General features: G+C 48.2%; 1 protein-coding gene across 9 annotated transcripts in view; it reads right to left on the bottom strand.

Moving 5' to 3' along the window:
- Positions 1–212: 212 nt before the first annotated feature.
- Syt6 (synaptotagmin 6) overlaps positions 213–18,069 on the bottom strand; it is a 59,487-nt gene continuing 41,630 nt past the window's right edge. For 4 of the 9 annotated variants that reach the window (XM_021195825.2, XM_021195827.2, XM_029537703.1 and 1 more), the window contains exons 4-7: positions 14,190–14,310; positions 9,555–9,726; positions 8,107–8,257; positions 221–2,932 (exon numbers count right to left, since the gene is read on the bottom strand). In XM_021195825.2, the coding sequence (XP_021051484.1) occupies positions 2,861–2,932; positions 8,107–8,257; positions 9,555–9,726; positions 14,190–14,310 (516 nt within the window). In that variant the 3' untranslated portion in view covers positions 221–2,860. Of the gene's footprint in view, positions 2,933–4,435; positions 4,504–8,106; positions 8,258–9,554; positions 9,727–14,189; positions 14,311–18,069 lie in introns of all 9 variants that reach the window. The other 5 variants (XR_003843700.1, XR_003843698.1, XR_003843699.1 and 2 more) reach the window with 4 other exon arrangements.

Here is an 18,069-nt window from a genome sequence, read left to right as displayed (position 1 = left end):
AAGGTAGGCAGGACCCAGCCTGGCATGGTGTCCAGGTGTCCCTGGAGCAGAGGGACACCCAATTGCTCTCCTGCCTATCTCTGACTAGGGAAGTGGTTATCTATGTGAAGCCACGTGTGTGTGTGTGTGTGTGTGTGTGTGTGTGTGTGTGTGTGTGTGTGTGTGTTTGTGTGCTGCCCGCTGAATCCCGGCAACAGAAACCGACAAGAGACATGGGCAAGAGACAGAGATTTAATTGAATAAAAACTCCAGGCTGTGACAGGGGTGGGAAGACACAAAGCAGTAATTAACAACATAATTTTTTTTTAAATGATGATACAATTAATTAACATCCTGGGTAAGTGCAAGGGGGGAGGGGAAGCCTCTCTCGGCCAAGAAACACTTCTAAATAAAGGAGAGGAGAACTTGGTGGCTTTAGCAAATCTCTATGTGCAAATGGCCCTGGCTATCATAACTTCAGCAAAGCTTGCCACCCACAAGGGGTTTCCTGTACCAGGGGAAGCCAACAAAAGAGCCAATTTTGAATTTCAGTTTATTCTGCATTTATTGTCATTTAGTCTCACCTGTGAGGGAAGAGTCGTGGCTAATAAATGGTGAAGCCTGTTCATACCATTCATGCTTCAGAGTGAAGAGGACTGGTCTGGCCACCTTTGGTGGGGACTTGGGGGAGGGAACCCAGGAGCTAGAAGCCTTTCTGGAGTGGGCTTCCATGCCTAATGTCCACCGAGGCTGGTGGCGCTAAAGCGGTTGACTTGGGTGGTGAGAAGGGTGTGGCCATAACCAGCAGCTGTTTCTAGAAACATTTCCAGAAAATGTTCACTTATGGAAAAGAGTAGCTGGGATATAGAAGCTGTCTCAGACAGGCAGCTGCTATCCCATAATTCAGGCAGACTACACCCTTCTCTCTAAAAATCTTGGAATGGAGCATCCCACCTGTCTAAGGGTTTCAGGGTGGCAGCTGGGCATGCATTTGGAGCCCACTTCTGGGAGGGTGACATACTCACTAATGTCTGGGCTCCTTATGACCCAGCAAACTCAATTGGTCCCTCCCTAGTTACACTGCTGAGTGCTGTGACAGCCACCTTAGTGGGGCCCATCTAGAGTCAGGAAACACAATGAAGTTGTTTGCTTGCTGACTCTTGTCATGACCTTGTGATTTTTCTCTCTCTCAAGTGAACTTCCAAACATGGCACTGCCTGGTTAGAAAGACTTATCAATTGTAAGATATTTGAGGAGAAGAATCATCTTTACGCACCAGCCACTAGCCTGAGGCTCATACTCAGTGAAAACTAAATTAATCTTCATTTACTAGAAAAGTGGACTGCTTCTCTTGCCACAATATCCTGTTGGCTCGTGTCCAATCCAATCATTCTTCTGACTAGCAGACACTTATGTAAGTTAGGGCAGCAGAGAAACTTGGTGGCTTGACTTAAAATGGCGGTGACTTTATTAAGTAGCTACTCCTATAGCATGGGGCATCTGTAAAGAGTAAGACACGAGGTATGCCGATAGCTTTTGTGTTCTTGACCTTCTGTTGTTGAAAGAAGGAATTTTTCCAGGCTGACTTGCTTCATACAAGTCCTACAGTAGCCACGAGTTGGAGTGGAAACTTACTTTCATGTGCTTACAGGGCGTGGTGGGAAGGCCACTGGTCACTCTGTCGAGATGTGCTATTATAAATACAGTCATTCATTTTTGTTTTCTAAACTGAATTTGGCCTAAGGTAGAGATCTAATGGAAAAACAAACAAACAAGCAAAGATCTTCTCACTACGACTGAAACAAACAACACAGAATACTTATTAATTTATAGAACTAAAGTTTAAGGTGAGTTATTGTCCCAGAGTCCGTGGGGCTGAGCTAGTCTCTGACTAACTGGGTTTCGATTAAGAGAAGGCTCTTCATAGACAGGCAGACTCAAAACTGTGGTTTGGATTTCAAAATGACCAATTCAGAAAAGAACGGGTCACCTAGATTTTTCTTTGCTCTGTTTAGGCATTTTAAACAGCCGCTTGCTACATCGTGAAATTATAAAGCTATATATAACACAGGAATCTTTCTGTTACATATGTGCCTCCTTTCTTTACAATGAAGGTGATTTCTGAGAAAAAAGATCCCGTTTTCAAACAAATGTGATCATTAACTGTGGAGTGTCAGGAAACATATGGCGTGGTTACTTTCAGCAGGAAAGTGACTAAGTTCCCACGTGGAATCAAAATGTTTCCAGTTGGGGAAAGCCAACAAAGAGGGGAACAGGGGTCCTCCTTCGGAGTCACAAATATGTCAGAGGCCTCATGATTTCAACACAGGACAAGAAGACCACGTCTTGTCTTGTGTCACAGCAGTGAAGAGCTTCCATGAAGAATAATTCGCCTTGGAGAGGCTCCTAAGTTGATAGGTTCCATTCTTGGAGGGCACTGAAAATACAGCCACGGCTCCATCTTTCTGGTGCATCTCCAGGGGTCAACGTTTGATGGAGGCACAAAATTTTAGAGATTCAGTCTGCTTTCCCCCCAAAGACTGCTATCTTACATTGCATTTCCCAGAACCAGCTTCTGGGCTCTCCATTCTTCGTTTTTGTATCTCTAATCATCGTATTTTTATTTCTTTCTTGACAGCAGACCCAAACAAAGCGAAAAACCACAAAAAGCGTCACCTGGGGAGACAGAAAAGACTAAGACAGATCTGATCACACAGGACAAGTGTCTGGGCCTTGCCCTGCACAAGAGCAGCTAAGACCACGGGCTGGCAGGCAGTGGCTGCTGCTGCGGCCATCGCTGTGACTGCACGAACACTGTGTTTAGAGACTGGAACGAGTGTGGAAATGACATTGCTGAGTCCCATCGGCTCGGCTGTGCAGCTCATGGCGTCGGAGGTGGTTTCGGAGACGGGCATGAGCTCTCACTGTCGAAGCTGGCAGCTCGGCCCTGCCACTGTGGGGACGAGAGAAGCCTGGTCATTGATCGCCCACAGGTTTGACATCACTGGCTCATGCACTGTGCCCACCTCTCCGGGCCTCAGTAAGCTTTCTAGACTTTTGCTGTCAGCCATGCAAAACCATAAGGATACAAGCTTTGTTTGAAATGCTTGGTTTTCTGGAAAGACCTACTGCAGACTTATTTTCAGCTCCTTTTACAATATGTGTACAAAAGTCTCTCTCTCTCTCTCTCTCTCTCTCTCTCTCTCTCTCTCTCTGTGTGTGTGTGTGTGTGTGTGTAATGAGGTGCTATGACTGGGACCATTTCTGAGTGCTTCAGCCATTTTTCATGCACTGAAATCAGATTATGTTAGCAGCAAAGAGAGGCAGTGTGTGCCCTTACTGCCAAGAACCTACGATCATGAATTATTAGTAATTTGTCTGGGAGCTGTTAGCACAGGAGAAAAACAACCCTGTTTCTGCCTTGGTTGAGGCTCTCTTCTTCAGTCTTAAGGCATCCTGTGAGCCATTTGCACCAGCTTGTGAAGGGGTAAGAAGCCGAGGAGACACACAGCCCAGCCAGGCCCATTCTCTCGACACTCCTCCAATACCTTTCTCCTTCCTCACCTCCTCTCAGTGCCCTCCCGAGCCCTGTTGAAGTAGACGATGTAATGAAGCATAATGGAGTGGAGGAGCGGACAGAGGATGATGGACCTGTGCCTGGATCCATTCGACCCTTCTTCAGATGAAAAAGCTAGCCATAGCTAAGTGATGCTTTCTGGGCAGAGATCTGACCCTGTGAAAACTCCTGACCTATCTGGGAGTGCTCTAACTTCAAAGTGAGCAGCTGTCCACTGCTCATTCACTGTTTTGTGGGCTGGGTAGAACCATTCCCTGCAGGGTGTGGGGGCAGGGGAGGCTAAGGGGTCAAGATGGCTTTCTAAACCACAAATTCAGCCCCTTTCTGCTTCTCGTGAGGGACAGAGCTGAGGGAGCATGCCTTCAGATGACTGTGGAAGTGAATCCAGGAGGACAGTGTTCCCCTTCCTCAGCAGTTTCCAGACACAGCTGAGCTGCGTGAGAAGCAGAGCGTCTGACTTTCAGCGCCACCTGCACAGTACACAGAAACGGCCAAGGAGAACCCATGGGGGCCACTTTGTCCTCAGTGCTCCCCGTGCAGGCTCGCTGAAGGCTTCTCCAACCAACTGAGGGCTGTAGGTGTGGATGACAGCCATGGCATGCGCCTGACCTGAGCAATCTCAGTGTGTCAGAACCAGAGGTGAATCTGGGACATCACCCAGTGTAAATCCCTCTTGCTCTTCCAAGTAACCAAACAGAAGTGGAGATACAGGCCGTTAGGGGTGGGGGTGGGGTCTCCTCACCTCCTACTCACTGAGCTTTCTGCTCCAGCCTGCCACTGTGTGCCACTGTGCTGGCGTGTGACCACCCACTAGGGGAGGAAAGAGACACAGAGTGTGATAGGAAAGCTAAGCTCTTCAGGCACACACCAAGTACTTACTCCTAACTCCAGTGGCTGTCTCTCCGCTTGCAGCATCCACGTGAATGAAATCACAACCGAGGGGTCCCCTGGTGAGATATTTTAGATACATAAATGCCTGGTTCTTGAGCCCCCTGGGACTTCTGACCCCAGTGTTTCTTAACCGGAAGGTGACATAAGATGATTCCTTGTGCTTTCATTCAGCAAAGCTTCATATCTCTCCCTTACTACCGTCAGTCAGTACAAGGCAGACAGTCACTGTGGGCTTCTCCCCTGAGTAAGCATGCCACTTAACCAATCTGACCCACAGGCTGGGTCAGAACAGAAAACATGAAATGGCTATGCCAAGTACCCTGTCCTTTCTCTAACAGCCCAGAGAGAGGACACACAGAGCGTAACTGTTTATCAGGAACAAATGAGGAGAACTCCCTTCCTAGCCCCTGATGTTTTCCTGTGATGATAAACAAAGGGAAGAGATGGGGTTCGTGTGCAATGGGGATGATTCCAGCAGGCTTACCAAGGTGGCTCTGAAATAGCAGAGACCCCATCCCAGCACATGGGGAGCTCATTGTTCTGGGGCAGCTGTGACCCTCTCAGGTCCTTTGCTACCCTGAAATAGGTCATGTTCCAGGCGAGATCTCAAAGATCTATGTCAGGTGGTCCGAACATGGCCCTTTGTGAATGAAGCACCTTGAACAAGGTCACTGGCCACATCAGCTCTGTGTGCGTGGGTAACAATGACACAGAGCACTCAGAGAGAACACTTGCTACGGTTTAATGGATTTTTATTCATGAGAGATCCCAGCAGGGAAAAATACCTTTCCAGTGAATTTGTTTCCCTCAACCTTAATTTTAAACCCCAAACAGTCGAGCGCGTGTGGTGTTCTCTGTTCTTGTTAATAAAAAAGAAATAATCGGGGCACGTGAGTGGGACAAACATGGAGGGCTTCGTAGAGATCAGGGCAATTATCATCCCAAAAGCTGGGATGGTTTCTTTATGGGTTACTCAAACAAGATCTGAGTTTCAAGCTAAATGGAGCCCCTAAGAAGGCAAGGTAGGGGGAGATATAGGAGGAAGGAACCCCAGGGACACAGAATGACTAGGTCATATTAACCAGATGAGGTTGTAGGCATGTTTCATAAAGGTACTTAAACTGTGGTTGTTAAGAGGGGCAGTGGAAACCACACGGATGCATACTGCCCGAAATCCTTAAGTTGCCAAGACAAATGTCATTTCAGTTTCTCCTCACAGAGAAGCAATCTGCCAGCAAGGAGAGAATCAGAGGAGAGCAGGTGGGGGAGGGCCGTGCTCCACGCTGCCAGGTCAAGAAAAAAAGTAAACCCAAAGGATATGAATCAATTTAATCTCTTTTTCGTTTTCCATATACAGTTACTTTCCCGTTACTGTCTCATCAAATATTCATTTTCAAGGGCTTCACACCACTTTATCTTTCTTGCCTTTGTCAGCTGGGTTAGCTGGTTGGAGTTTCTCAAAGAAAAGACCCTTGGAATCAATTATTTGGCTTAATTAGACAGTATTCATCATGATTCCAGGATCAAGGCCCATCGCTCCAGTGGCTTCTTTCATTGTCAGAGGCAGGCAGGAGGACCTGGCGATGGTGGCCCACTATTTCAGAGTCAGCTTAGAGAAGCGGCCGTGGTTCCGCATGTAGGGTCCTGGGCCCGTTTGTCACTGAGGGTCAGCATTGGTCAGGAAAGCTGAGATGTGTCTTGTCCTCTCATTTATCAAGCAGAAAACCAAGGGCCAGAGGTGAGCACTGAAGTATCAGAGCCCACCAAAGGCCTCCTAGCTCACAATCCATGTCAAGCGCCCAGAGTGCCTGAAGCTGGTGGATTTATTTATATGTTTAGTCTATTCTCAAGTGTCTCCATAATGTTAAAACAGACGGGGGATTGAGGCATGTCATTCCGTCCCTGGGTTGAATCCACATGGACTTTGGTGAGGTGTCAGAGTGGCTTCAGGCTGGCTAGCTCTCCGCCCAGCGATGCCTATTTATGACTACAGTAGGGACCTTGCTCACACAGTGAAGAGTGACTTCTGGCTGAGAGGGCGGGGCTCTACAAAGGGAGGACACTGGGCTCACTGAAAAGCCACAGCCACAAGAGTGGAAGGAAAGACCTGAACTGGCAGAGTCTGCGGCCTCTTTCTAGAACCTTGATACTGCCTCAGAACCTGGGGAGGTAAGCTGACTGACTAGTCCGGCTCCCTGGAATGTCACTATCTCCAACAGATTCCAACACATCTAACCCCATAAGCTTTCATTGTTCCTTGGGACAACACCTCAAACTATGGTCGGAATTGCTGTACCCACCCTGAGAAAGGACGGGGTCTGCAGGACCTCAGCTGTGCCACGCCTTTTCTGATCAGAGTGGAAAAGGGAGATGTTCTTAAGGGCCATGTGGCAGGAGAGAGAACTCTGTAGTTTTGTGTTGTTTTCTATTTTTGCACAGTTGTCTAGACTTAGTGGATGTCTGCTAAGAGGAAGGAACCATCACCGAGATTTCCATGTGGGCTGGATATGAGATACTGAAAACGAAGCTGAAGGCTTGACTGACCACCCCAGCATCCCAACACACTTGGGGAAAAGCAGGCCTGGGGACGACCAAGGTGACAGATCACAGGAGCTTTCATCTGTGGGGTTTGGCACACGTGGGATAGACAATACATATTCCCCAAAGCTGCCATTGAGAGGGGAGTGGTGGGCTCGGGAGAGCAAGCCTGGAGCCCCAGCTTTGTTAGAACTCAGGCCTCCAGCTTTAGTTAGAAGGTGACACCTAGACACCATACTCTCTTTCCCAGCGATGAAACAGCAAGAGACAGTGTGCAGCACGGCCGACTGCCTTCGTTGGCTAGCTCATCTAAGAGGTGAAAACCGCCAAGGGGTAGCTGTCTGGAGCCTCAGAGAACTTACTGTTCTAACTGGGGTGGAGTTTCTTGCCAATTCTGATCTCACCCTCTGGGGCTTACTCCGACAGGACTGAGCCGGCTGGGGAGTGTTGTGAAAGCTTTTCAAGCCTGGCACAGTGGGCTGCTGGGAAGACCTCTTCAAAATTCCTACTTTCCACTAAGAACATGGTATTGCTTTTGAAGTTTGGGCTTTCTTTTCTCTTTTCTTTTCTTTTCTTTTCTTTTCTTTTCTTTTCTTTTCTTTTCTTTTCTTTTCTTTTCTTTTCTTTCTTCTCTCTCTCTCTCTCTCTCTCTCTCTCTCTCTCTCTCTCTCTCTCTTTCTCTCTCTCTTTCTTTATGTTTTGAGACTAGGTCCTGTGTAGCCCACGTTGACCTCAAACCAGCTATGAAGCTGAGAATGACCTTAAGCTTTGAATCCTCCTGCCAAGCGCTGGAGTTATAGTGTGTGCTGCCACGACTAACACTAGGCAGCACTGGGGATTGAACTCAGGATTTCATGCATGCTAGGCCAGGAGTCTACCAAATGAACTACAACATCCCTCACCCCATCACCATGACTTATAAAATGCTCACAGTCAGGAACTTTTTGCCAGGCAGCATCTATCTCCTTCCTCATCGTAAATTCTTGTATACCATGTCATATACTGGAGGTTCCCCATGCCCCCTTTCCATAAGAGGCCAAGGACTCAGAGCAGCCGCCTGCCATTCTCCAGCCCACGCCACCATGCAGTAAACATGCCAATGGCCAGGCAACCTCACCCACCTCTTTGAAAGATTTCTTTACCTCCACCAAGGAGTGCCAGTGCGCAATGGGCTTTCGTGGGTACGCCAACATCTCATTCCAGTGGTCCCTGCCAAGGCCTTCAGCATTGATCCCCACTCTACAGACTCCTATGATCTCGTTGTGGCCAACTCTGAGGGAGGAAACAAAGATCTCAGCAGTGGCCATTCAAAATGATCCCAGAAAGAGATCTTTTTGGAGTGGGGCTCTGTCTAGTGCATCTGACTCAGAACCCTGTGCTCTGAAACCAGTGTTTCTCGGCAGAGTGTTGTTAGCCTGCCAGCAACCCCGAGGCTTTGCCCAACCTCTTAAGTAAAGTAAGAGATTTAAGATGTGGCTACAGGGGCTGGAGTGATGATGGCTCAGTGGTTCAGAGTGTGCGCTGCTCTTACAGAGGATACAGGTTCAGTTCCCAGCACCCACATTAGGTGGATTGCTGGGGAATCTGGTGCCCTCTGCTGGCCTTCATGGGCACAAACCCACAGAAAGACACACATCTATATGCATAATTTAAAAATAAACATTAAAAAAAAGAAGGAGTGGCTACAAATCTATTTGCAATCTCAGGAAAACAGTAGCAGGAGGCCTAACTGGGTATTAAGAGTCTCTTCCCTTATTTGACTTGGGAAGCACGTTACAACCTCTCTGGAGATCCCAGCGCTTGGAAATAAACCAACCAGCTCTGACCGTCATTTCTCCACACCACTATTGTCTAGGCTGTAGTTTATTCACTCAGCAAGCACACAAATTGTCTCTCAAGTACCTTAGTCAAGCACCTACCATGCCTGAGAAGTTGCATTAAAAACCTAGGGTTGGGATGCTATTGTGTAATTTTTATATCCTTCAGCTAAAATGACACTCGGAGAAGAGTCATGGCAGACAGAGTAGCTGGAAATGTTTCTGAGCAAGCCTTCAGAAGGAAGCATCAAAAAAAAAAGAGAAGAAAAAGGAGAGGATTCAGGGGGATGGTTATTTGCGGTTATTTTGCAGGTCCAGATTATGGGAGGCCTGTGCAATGGGAGCCAGGGGTGGCTCCTCGGAAGGGCCAGACCAGGAGGAAAGCATCCAGGCAGGTGTATCCTGAGTCTGGTGGATGACTTAGGGCGAGAGTGATGGGGCTTCATAGCCATCCTGTGGGAGAGGAGATGCTAGAGAGGCATTTTAAAGGGCAGAAGACGGATGGCACTTGGTGGTAAGCAGAAGAAAAGAAGTGGCCAGGGATGAATGCAGGAGGGCTGACAAGCAGGATTACCCCAGGCTGGAAAGGGAAGCTGTAGCTTTTAGTAAGGGTGGTCCATACTCTTTCTCAAATTCCTATGTCTTTCCTAAGTAGGGTCCATATTTGAAGCCAATAGGTCCCAAGCCACGGGTCAAGGGTCCCTATGCTGCACAGGAGGAGAGTAGCCACATCCCGAGGGACAGGCACCTACCTATCATAGTCCATAACGGAGATGAGCAGGCTCACTTGATCCATGTTTTCTGGGGGGATGTCAAAGATGATGGCCTCGTTGTAGACAGGGTTGAGGGTGTTCTTTTTTATGGTCGTTTTCTTCTTTTTCAGTCTCCGTCCATCACACAGCAGGGATACTTTGACGTAGGGATCTGTGTTGACGAGGGCGGTGTGAGAAGATAAGAGGTTAAACCGAGTTTGGATGTTGCTGTTGTTTGGTTGTTGTTTGGTTGGTTTTTGACACCGGTTCTACTCTGTAGCCCAGGCTGGCCTCAAACTCACAACCATCCACCTGTCTCAACCTTTTCAAGTGTTGAGATGACAGGTGTGAGACATTATTAGGCAGATGTTCTTGAATCGAATTTGCCACAGAGAGACGGAGTCCCTGGGCCTACTGCTGCTCATCAGATGGGATCCGTGGGTTAACATAATTAAGTCACCTTGTATTTATGGAGCAAACCTGTCTCTGAGGACGATCCACACTTAATAAACTCGGTCTTTAGCTACCTTTGCATACTTGGGAGGGTGCCTAATGGTGTGTCACTAATGGGAAAACTAGACCCAATTTAGACAAGACTCTTGTCAACTGTTATGTAGTTCCCAGCCCTAAATCTCAGCTGCACTCTCTTTGGCTGGAGAACTCAGAGCATTAGAGCTAACAAAAGCACTGTTTCTTTCACGTATACAGAATCATTTCTTCTGGAGTCTTGCCAGCTTTTTAACCAAAGGATAAAGGGGGTAAAAATAGGATGTGGTGATGCCCGGGAACATGTCAGAAGGATACAGCATCAGTCACACTGCTGCTCCTGTCCTCCCGCTAGAAGGCATGCTTCTGGGTCCACTGTCCCAGTAATCTCATTTTCATTTGGAATCAGGAAGCAGGGAAGTGGCCCTGGCCACTGCTTCCCCAGAGGTCATTTCCTGGTCACTTCTGAGTGGTGAAGCAAGAGAACTGTGGCCAGGAGAGTGAGTGAGGTGCCCCCGCCCCCCCAGTCTCAGGGCAGCTGGCTGACATTTTATTTCTCAATGGGATCTTGGATTCTCTCCATGCTGCAAAGACATGTCTTTTTATTAAGCTTCCATGTACCATCTAATCTTCTCTCCCCTTTAGCTTTCTGAATAGGTATTTCATGGTCATCTTTCTACCCTGAAATTTTCTACTCATCCAAACGAAGGGACACCTATTATATCTCATAGCACAGGTGTCTCAGTCGCATCATAATTAGTATTTATGCTGCATTGCTCAGGAAAAAGGACAACTTACAGGCAATAATAGCTTTGAGACTGTGATGTGCTCAGACACCCTCTTGTCCAGAAGCCAGGGCTCATGTGAACTTGTCAGGGGGAATGAGTCAAAGTAGCCCCTCTCCTGGCTCTGTGGTTCTGAGGTATGTGGTAGTGCCTCCTGGATCCCTGAGCACCCACCGGGCCTCGTACTCTTTGGCATCGTGTTGGGAGAAGAGCAGATGAAGGCTACACTTAGAGTAAAAACTAGAGAAACTATACACTTGAGAGATGAACCCAGCCAAGCTCCAAGCCTTGAGAGCATACTTATAGACACCCAGTGAGCTGCTGACTCACCAGAGTGACAGTGGCAGCTGTGCTGTAGCCACGGGGACACTTGGGTTGATGGAGGAACTGGGGAGACACCGAGGAATTTAATCAACCTCCTGTCTCTGACTGTATAGGGGAGCATTTGGTAAAAAGGAAGGAGTGTTGAGGGTCTGTATGCCATGGCTGTCTGGTTTCCTTCCCCTATGGTTACCCCTTAGGATGCTGTCCAGATCACCACGAGGAAAAGAGCCAGACCCCAACCTCATCTCTAATATTCAAGTCTTTCCATCTACATATTGCTTTAGAACGTGTCTCTACATTTGCAGCTACTTGTTCCTCTTCTATTCCTGGTCCCAGACACTCCATTCAGAAACGCATTTCCATGAAAGGGCTACACAGGGCCACTGAGCCACTGGGCCAGTCGGTGTGTTCTTCTCCAACTCTGTCCATTCCTACATCCTTCGGTGAGATTTCTTTCTGCAGGAGCCAAGCTCTCACCAGCATCCAAGAGGCTAATCAGGGATCAGAGATGATGCTCCCGGGGTGCTTCCGGGAAATGTTTGTGGCTTTCAGTGGAATGGTGGCCCCAGATCATCCTTGAGGTCTGTTCCTCACTATGATGCTCTGAGTGCCAGGGACCTAAGCCTAGCACTGTGTTCCTGCCTCACTGCGTGGGAGCCATCAGAATTCAGCATTTGGAACATACTCTGTGCTAAGAAATGTCATTCATCAGGGTTACTTCACATCTACACTGTAAAATGTTTATCACTGATAGCTCTGTTTTACAGGCTGAAAATGGAGGCTCTGAGAGATTCCATGATTTGCATAGGAATTGATCGCAGGTCAGACTCCAACGCCACTTTTGATCACTAGAGACAGAGCAATATAAACCAGAGGCAGTGGGGACAAAAGGGTTAACCCACACTTTAGTAGCATACTGGTCTTTATTATTATTTTGTGCCATTTTTATTGTTGTGCCTCTCAGAAATAGGCTTAGATTAGAAGAGAGTAGGGAGATCCTCGGGTTGGAGGTCAGTGCCGTTGTACGTCTAGAGCAGACTAAGGAGCTCCATTCTCCTCCCATGCTAGTCCAATGGCAGACCTGTCTGGGCTGAAGGCAATGACATTCTCAACCTCACAGAGGAACAGAGAGCATGGGGTGCCCTGGGCATGCTGGCTGCTACGTCATCACCTTGGGCTATATTCGTATGATGTATGTAAATTCACCCATTCACTGTTCACTCACTCATTCATCAGTTCATACTTAATGAATGCTTATTTTATTAAGTTTCATGCACTGCTCCATCGATTGATGCCCTTGCATTTACAGAATCCAGGTTTAACATGAGATTTAACATGAGAGTCCAGACCCAGCGAGGGAAGAGAGAAAGATGTGAAGGGAGAGGTTAGACCTTAACATCAAAAACAATCCTTTCACGCCCCCCCAAACCCTCTGATTTACAGCAGCCCCTGTTATTACCCATGGCTTCACTTAGAATCACACTCCAACACATCAATTTGATTACAACAGAGAAGACAGTCTTGGGGACTGGGACAGCAAAATCCTATTTCCCTCAGCCGCCTTGAGAGTCCTTAGTGAATTTCTGTCCTCGTGTGCACTTATTTTGGTATTAAAATGAAATCTACATTGGCTGTATTTGGGGGAAGCTGGCTTGCTGTTGCCTGAGAGCTTTTTCCCCATGTCAGCAGAGGTTCCTGATGCTCTCTGCTGCATCCTGATGTGAGTTAGCTGGTGTGTGTGTGTGTGTGTGTGTGTGTGTGTGTGTGTGGTGTGTGTGTTAGGGGGAAGGCCTTGGGGACCCCCACTGAAGGCTTTTGGACTGCAGTGGGCACTGCAGCAACTGTTGGAGGTGGAGCAGAGACTTGAAAGGATTAAAACAACAACAACAACAACACAACTCAGTTTCCTAGCCCCAACCCCCTTTCTCCATCTTCATGGGGCAAACCTGGGCCCAGAGGTTTACAGCTGGACTACCATCACCATCTTTCCTCTTTTCTTTTATTCTCTACCACAGTGGGTACTGAGCCAGGGTTTTATTCATGCTAAACAAACACTCTTTCCAGCATGTGCTATGTACCTGGCTCTTGTAAGAAGGGGGTCAAACATTTTATACCATGTCAGACCTGCAGGTTTTTGCAGCGTCTCCCCATGGCTGGGACTGCACTAGATTTCTATTCAGTTGCTGTGGTATTAAGGCCAACGCAGAAGCTTTACAGAAGCACACACACAGAGACACACAGACACAGACACATAGACACACAGACACACAGACACACAGACACACACACACACCAAGTACTTGACTACAAAGGTACTTTGCTTTCCAATGCATTCGCTCCTTTGGCTTAGCATGCAGACTGTTGCTCTAGGCCTGGGTGAACCTGCTAACATTGACATTCCAACTCTACATAATTTCTGTTGGAGCTGGGAAGACTACCCTTCCTCCAAGAATAATATTTACCCCGCACCTATGAGTGCATGGTGCAGATATTCTGAATCTGACCAGTGGATAGTGTTAACATGCCCACTTTTCAGACTGAAAAAAACAAAAAAAAGGCCACTACAGTTTAAATCTTGATTATCCCTCAAGGATATTGAAGACTTGGTCCCAGCCTGTGGTGTTAGTCAAGGTGGGAACTCTAGGCTCCTGGAGACCGGGATAGTAGGACCTTGGCCCCACGCCTTCTCTTCTTGTTTCCTAGCTGACACAGGGAAGAGGCTCCCCTAACAGGTGTCCCTGCCATGACATTCTGTGCTACCACAGACCCACAAACAAGAGCATCAAATGACTCTGGGCTGAAACCTCTTTTCCTCCTTCAATTCAGTTATCACAGATCTATCCCCACATAGCGGCAGAGCACCAGTCCAGAAACCACATCTTTACATAGGAAGGAGGCGGCAGAGGTGGAAATCAGATGCAGGCAGTTTGCCTCCTAAGAAGAGTGGCAGTTCTTGCCCTTTCTTCCTGAACACTCTTCTAAATCCTGCTGTTTGGACTTCAGGGAGGCCAAATGCTAACCCCGGAGGTTAGAGAGGTACCTGAGTAGCCTGTGATGTCCATTGCTTTGAGATTGCGACACTTGATCACTGTGAGGGTGAGCCTGCCTGCTGTGGGCAGGTAGCAGAGGGAGAACATGATCTCTCCCAAGTCCACACTTTCCTGCAAAAGAAGCAGATGAGAGAGCGGGTGAGGGGCACTTACAATGGCTGTGGTGAACTCTGGAGCCCAAAATGTTTGTAACTATAGTGGTGAATGTATTTAAGACCCAAGGGACTGGTGATTTCCATGATGCTCCTCCCCCTCCTCCCCCTCCTCCTCCCCTTCCTCTTCCTCTCCCTCCTCCTCCTCATCTAAATTTTGAGATCAGTTTGTGGCTGACCCCAAACTTGCTCTGCTCTCCAGCCCATCCTTCTTGCTTCTGCTCAGACTCTGGCCCTATCCCCGATCCTGCTCTGGACACTGGCTCTCTGGGCGCCGTTGCCTGCAGACCCTTGGTGGTTCATGCGTCCTTGGCCTGTTGCTGACCCTCTGATTTCCTGCCTGTCCAGTCATGTGATCAGAACACACGTTCCAGTCCCCAGATTGTCCTCCTTCCAGGACATCTGCAACTCTTTTCTGCTCTGTTTCTCAGCGTATTTGTCTTTCACCACCCGGCTGCCTTGGCCTCGGGCTCTATCTTCCTGTCTAGAAGTAGACGTGCAGAGAATTGATACCCTGCTGAGGCCGTGCTGCCAACCAGCCAGATGTACACTGACCATCCTGTGCTTTATGAGCCGCTTCACATCCAGTTTGTTATCCTCCCTTAAATGTGATGGTCCTTCAGCAACACACACATGCTCTGTTGCCTCTCCTACCCCGGAATCACGCGGCTGAGGGATCCCTGGAAGCTTCTGAGCAGAACATGTCCCTTCCTAGAAAGTCATAGCATCTTTCTAGAGAGACAGCAAGCACGCCCATCTGTTGTATGAGATAGCACCTCGCCAGATTGCTTTCTCTGCCTGCTTATGGCAAGGGGGGTTACAGCTTAGATGTCAAAGACATGGAACTGTCTCCAGAGGTAAGTTAGTGGGAGGAGGAGGTGGAGGAGGAGGAGGCCAGAGTTTGAAGTGGTTCTGATTTCAGATGGGTCCTTCTGCCTGTTTATTCATCTATCCATTTATTCTGTGAAGAATATCTATTGAGCATCTGATATGTGCTAGGTGCTGATTCATAGGGGAGAACAAAGACACAAAAATCCCTATCTTCACAGATTACATTTTATTAGGGCCATAGATACTATATATATAATTTAAAAAGGAAAACAAGGCAGTCAAAAGTATTAAGGGGAAAAAGGTTAAGCAGAAGGGCTTAATAATGACTGTGGGAGGGGATACTATTGGAATTTTCATCTAGGTAAGGACCCCCTGACCACATCCAGCTGTTCATTGGTTAGTTCATTGCTCCTCCTCTTCCTCCTCTTCTTCCTCCTCCTCTTTTCCTCTTCTTTCAGATTTATTTATTTATGTGTGTGTTTTGCTACATATTTGCACGTGTGACATGTGTGTGTCTAGTGCCTGTGAAGGTGGGCAGAGGGTGTTAGATACCACTAGAACTGGAGTTACAAATGGTTGTGAGTCGCCACCATGTGGGTGCTGGGAATCACCCAGGTCCTTTGTAAGAAACAAGCAAAGCTTGCTGTTAACTGCTCTTAACTGCTAAGCCATCTCTCCAGCCTGGGCTAGTTCATCCTTATGTGCTGAGTGCTTGCTGGAGGTGTGTTTCAGGGTAGAATGGATGTAGTCCCCATACCCACTGCATGTACATAGAATATTAAGGCATAACCAGTTCAAAGATAATGCTAGGATTGCCATCTTTCTCAGGCGTGCCTCTTGTCTTCCTAGGCCCTTCCCCAAGGGAGGGAGACACAGAAGCTGCCCTATGCCCCAGCATTGTGGGAACATCACTGTCCCCTTCCATTGTCAGGTCCATCTGTGTGGTCAGAGGCACATCTGGATAATACACCATCTCTGACTGAAGGGATGAGATACAAGCAGAAGTATATCTCTCCCGACTTCCCTAACAGAGCTCTGAGTTTGATCCTGCCCAACATTCCAGAAACTGTTGCAGACTCACTAAGTATAATGACGGGAGCCAGCACTGGGCGCTGTTCACTTGTTCACTAAGTCCTGTGCTGACTTTCCTCAGTGAGCCTTAGCCTAGCACTACAGTGTGGGCGCTCCTATTGTGCCTGCCTCACACCGGAGGAAATGAATGTTCCCGGTGTTAAGGACTTGCCTGAGGTTGCATGACTAGCAAGTACTTTAGTGCCAGACATTCATATGTCAATGTCCCTCCTTAGACACCTTCAGCTCTTCCATAGTTCAGCTCCTGAATCAAGACTCTTGGTTTGGGGGCTTTCAGCCGTCAGCTGCTTCCTCATCTCCTCATCTCATTCCTCTCTGCTCTGCATAACTTGTCTAGCTTTAGTTCCTTATGCTAAAACCTTCTCCCTCTTCCCTTTGCTTAGATGATTCCATATCTGATGAATGGTGAGTGGGAATCGCCAAGTCACCCCAGTCCCCATGTAGTAACTAACACAAGGCCCTTTTCATGCGAGATCCCTGCCTTACAAACCACTGAGCTTTGGAGACAGCAAAGGGCACACACAAGCTGCCTCAGATGCCTGCAAGAAAGGATGGTTGCATTTCAGTCAAAAGAATGCTGGCAGGAGGGATTCTCCATATCCATCTACCTTATGATCAAGGTAGGGCCTTGGGAAGACTTCTGGGAGCCCCTTTAATACAGAGTAAAGAAAACGGTTGCTGTCACCATGTTCCCATCTGGCCATGCTACAGTGGCAGGATGGCTTTTTCATAAGCTACCCCTTTCAGGGAGTCTGAGCTGGTTTGTTTACGTTGGCTTTGGCTACACGAGATCCATCAGGGTAAATGGAGTCTCTGTGAACAGCTCTCAAGGATGGCTCCCTTTAGGGAGCACTGGCCCAGGGGATCCCATCTGTTTGCAGGGCTGTCCTTTCTCGGGAGTCTGTGAAGGCTTTGTGGGTGCTGAGTGTGCGGTACAGTAGAGAATCCCCAGACCCTGCATCCAATGGCGACTTTCATTCTCCACTGATGGCCCAGGCAGGAATGGGAACAAGCTCAGAATACCATCACGATTCAGAAAGGAAATGAGTCGTGGGGCCAAAGCCTAGTTCCAGGGGCTTCTGCTGTGGCAGCCTGGGTCTTTCTCGCCTGGGCCTGCTGGCAAGCTGGCTGCAGTGGGCTAAGGAGAAATGTTCCACTTCACAGAAAGACAACACAGGGCTGGATTATTTGCTAAAGCAAAGTAGGTTAATTCTGAGTAAATAGAGAGGTGGGAGGTAAACAGCCAGCCAGCCACTGCCTGAGCTGTCCTACCTGGTGGGCCATGGCTTGCTCTCTCCCTCTGACCTCTGTCACAGGTTTCTACCCAATTCTATACATCTCGCCAGCCTTTTATCCTAATTAGGAGTGCTTGAGACTTTGGCCTTGAATAAAAACCAGGGGTGCCAGGGGATGCAGACCAGCTGGGGCCTTATTGCTTTCATCTCCACCTGGTGTCAGAGGCTGCCGTAGGGCAGACTAGTAATGAGTGCCAATGTGGGAGAGGTCACTGATGTCCACAAGGTGGCAGAGAGCAGCTCTGCCCCTTCTACCAACCTAGGGGCCGATAGGGCTGGTCTGAGTTCACTCGTAGCCGACTTTAAATCTTAACTGAGGCTGGGAGTTGGGGGGGGGGTTGCTACCATGGGAGGGGAAGCAGGAAACTGGCCTCTGGATACAGCTGTCCTAAGTGGAGCCTATCTCCCACCCACCAGTGTTTCTGCCCACAATAGCAGCATGCTTCAAACCCCAGGGTCCAGAGTGCCTGGGCAGCAAGATTCTGAGGGAATACCCATTG

This window comes from Mus pahari, chromosome 4 (genome assembly GCF_900095145.1).
Source record: "Mus pahari chromosome 4, PAHARI_EIJ_v1.1, whole genome shotgun sequence".
Lineage (NCBI taxonomy): Eukaryota > Metazoa > Chordata > Mammalia > Rodentia > Muridae > Mus > Mus pahari.
This window is presented reverse-complemented; position numbering and strand designations above follow the sequence as displayed.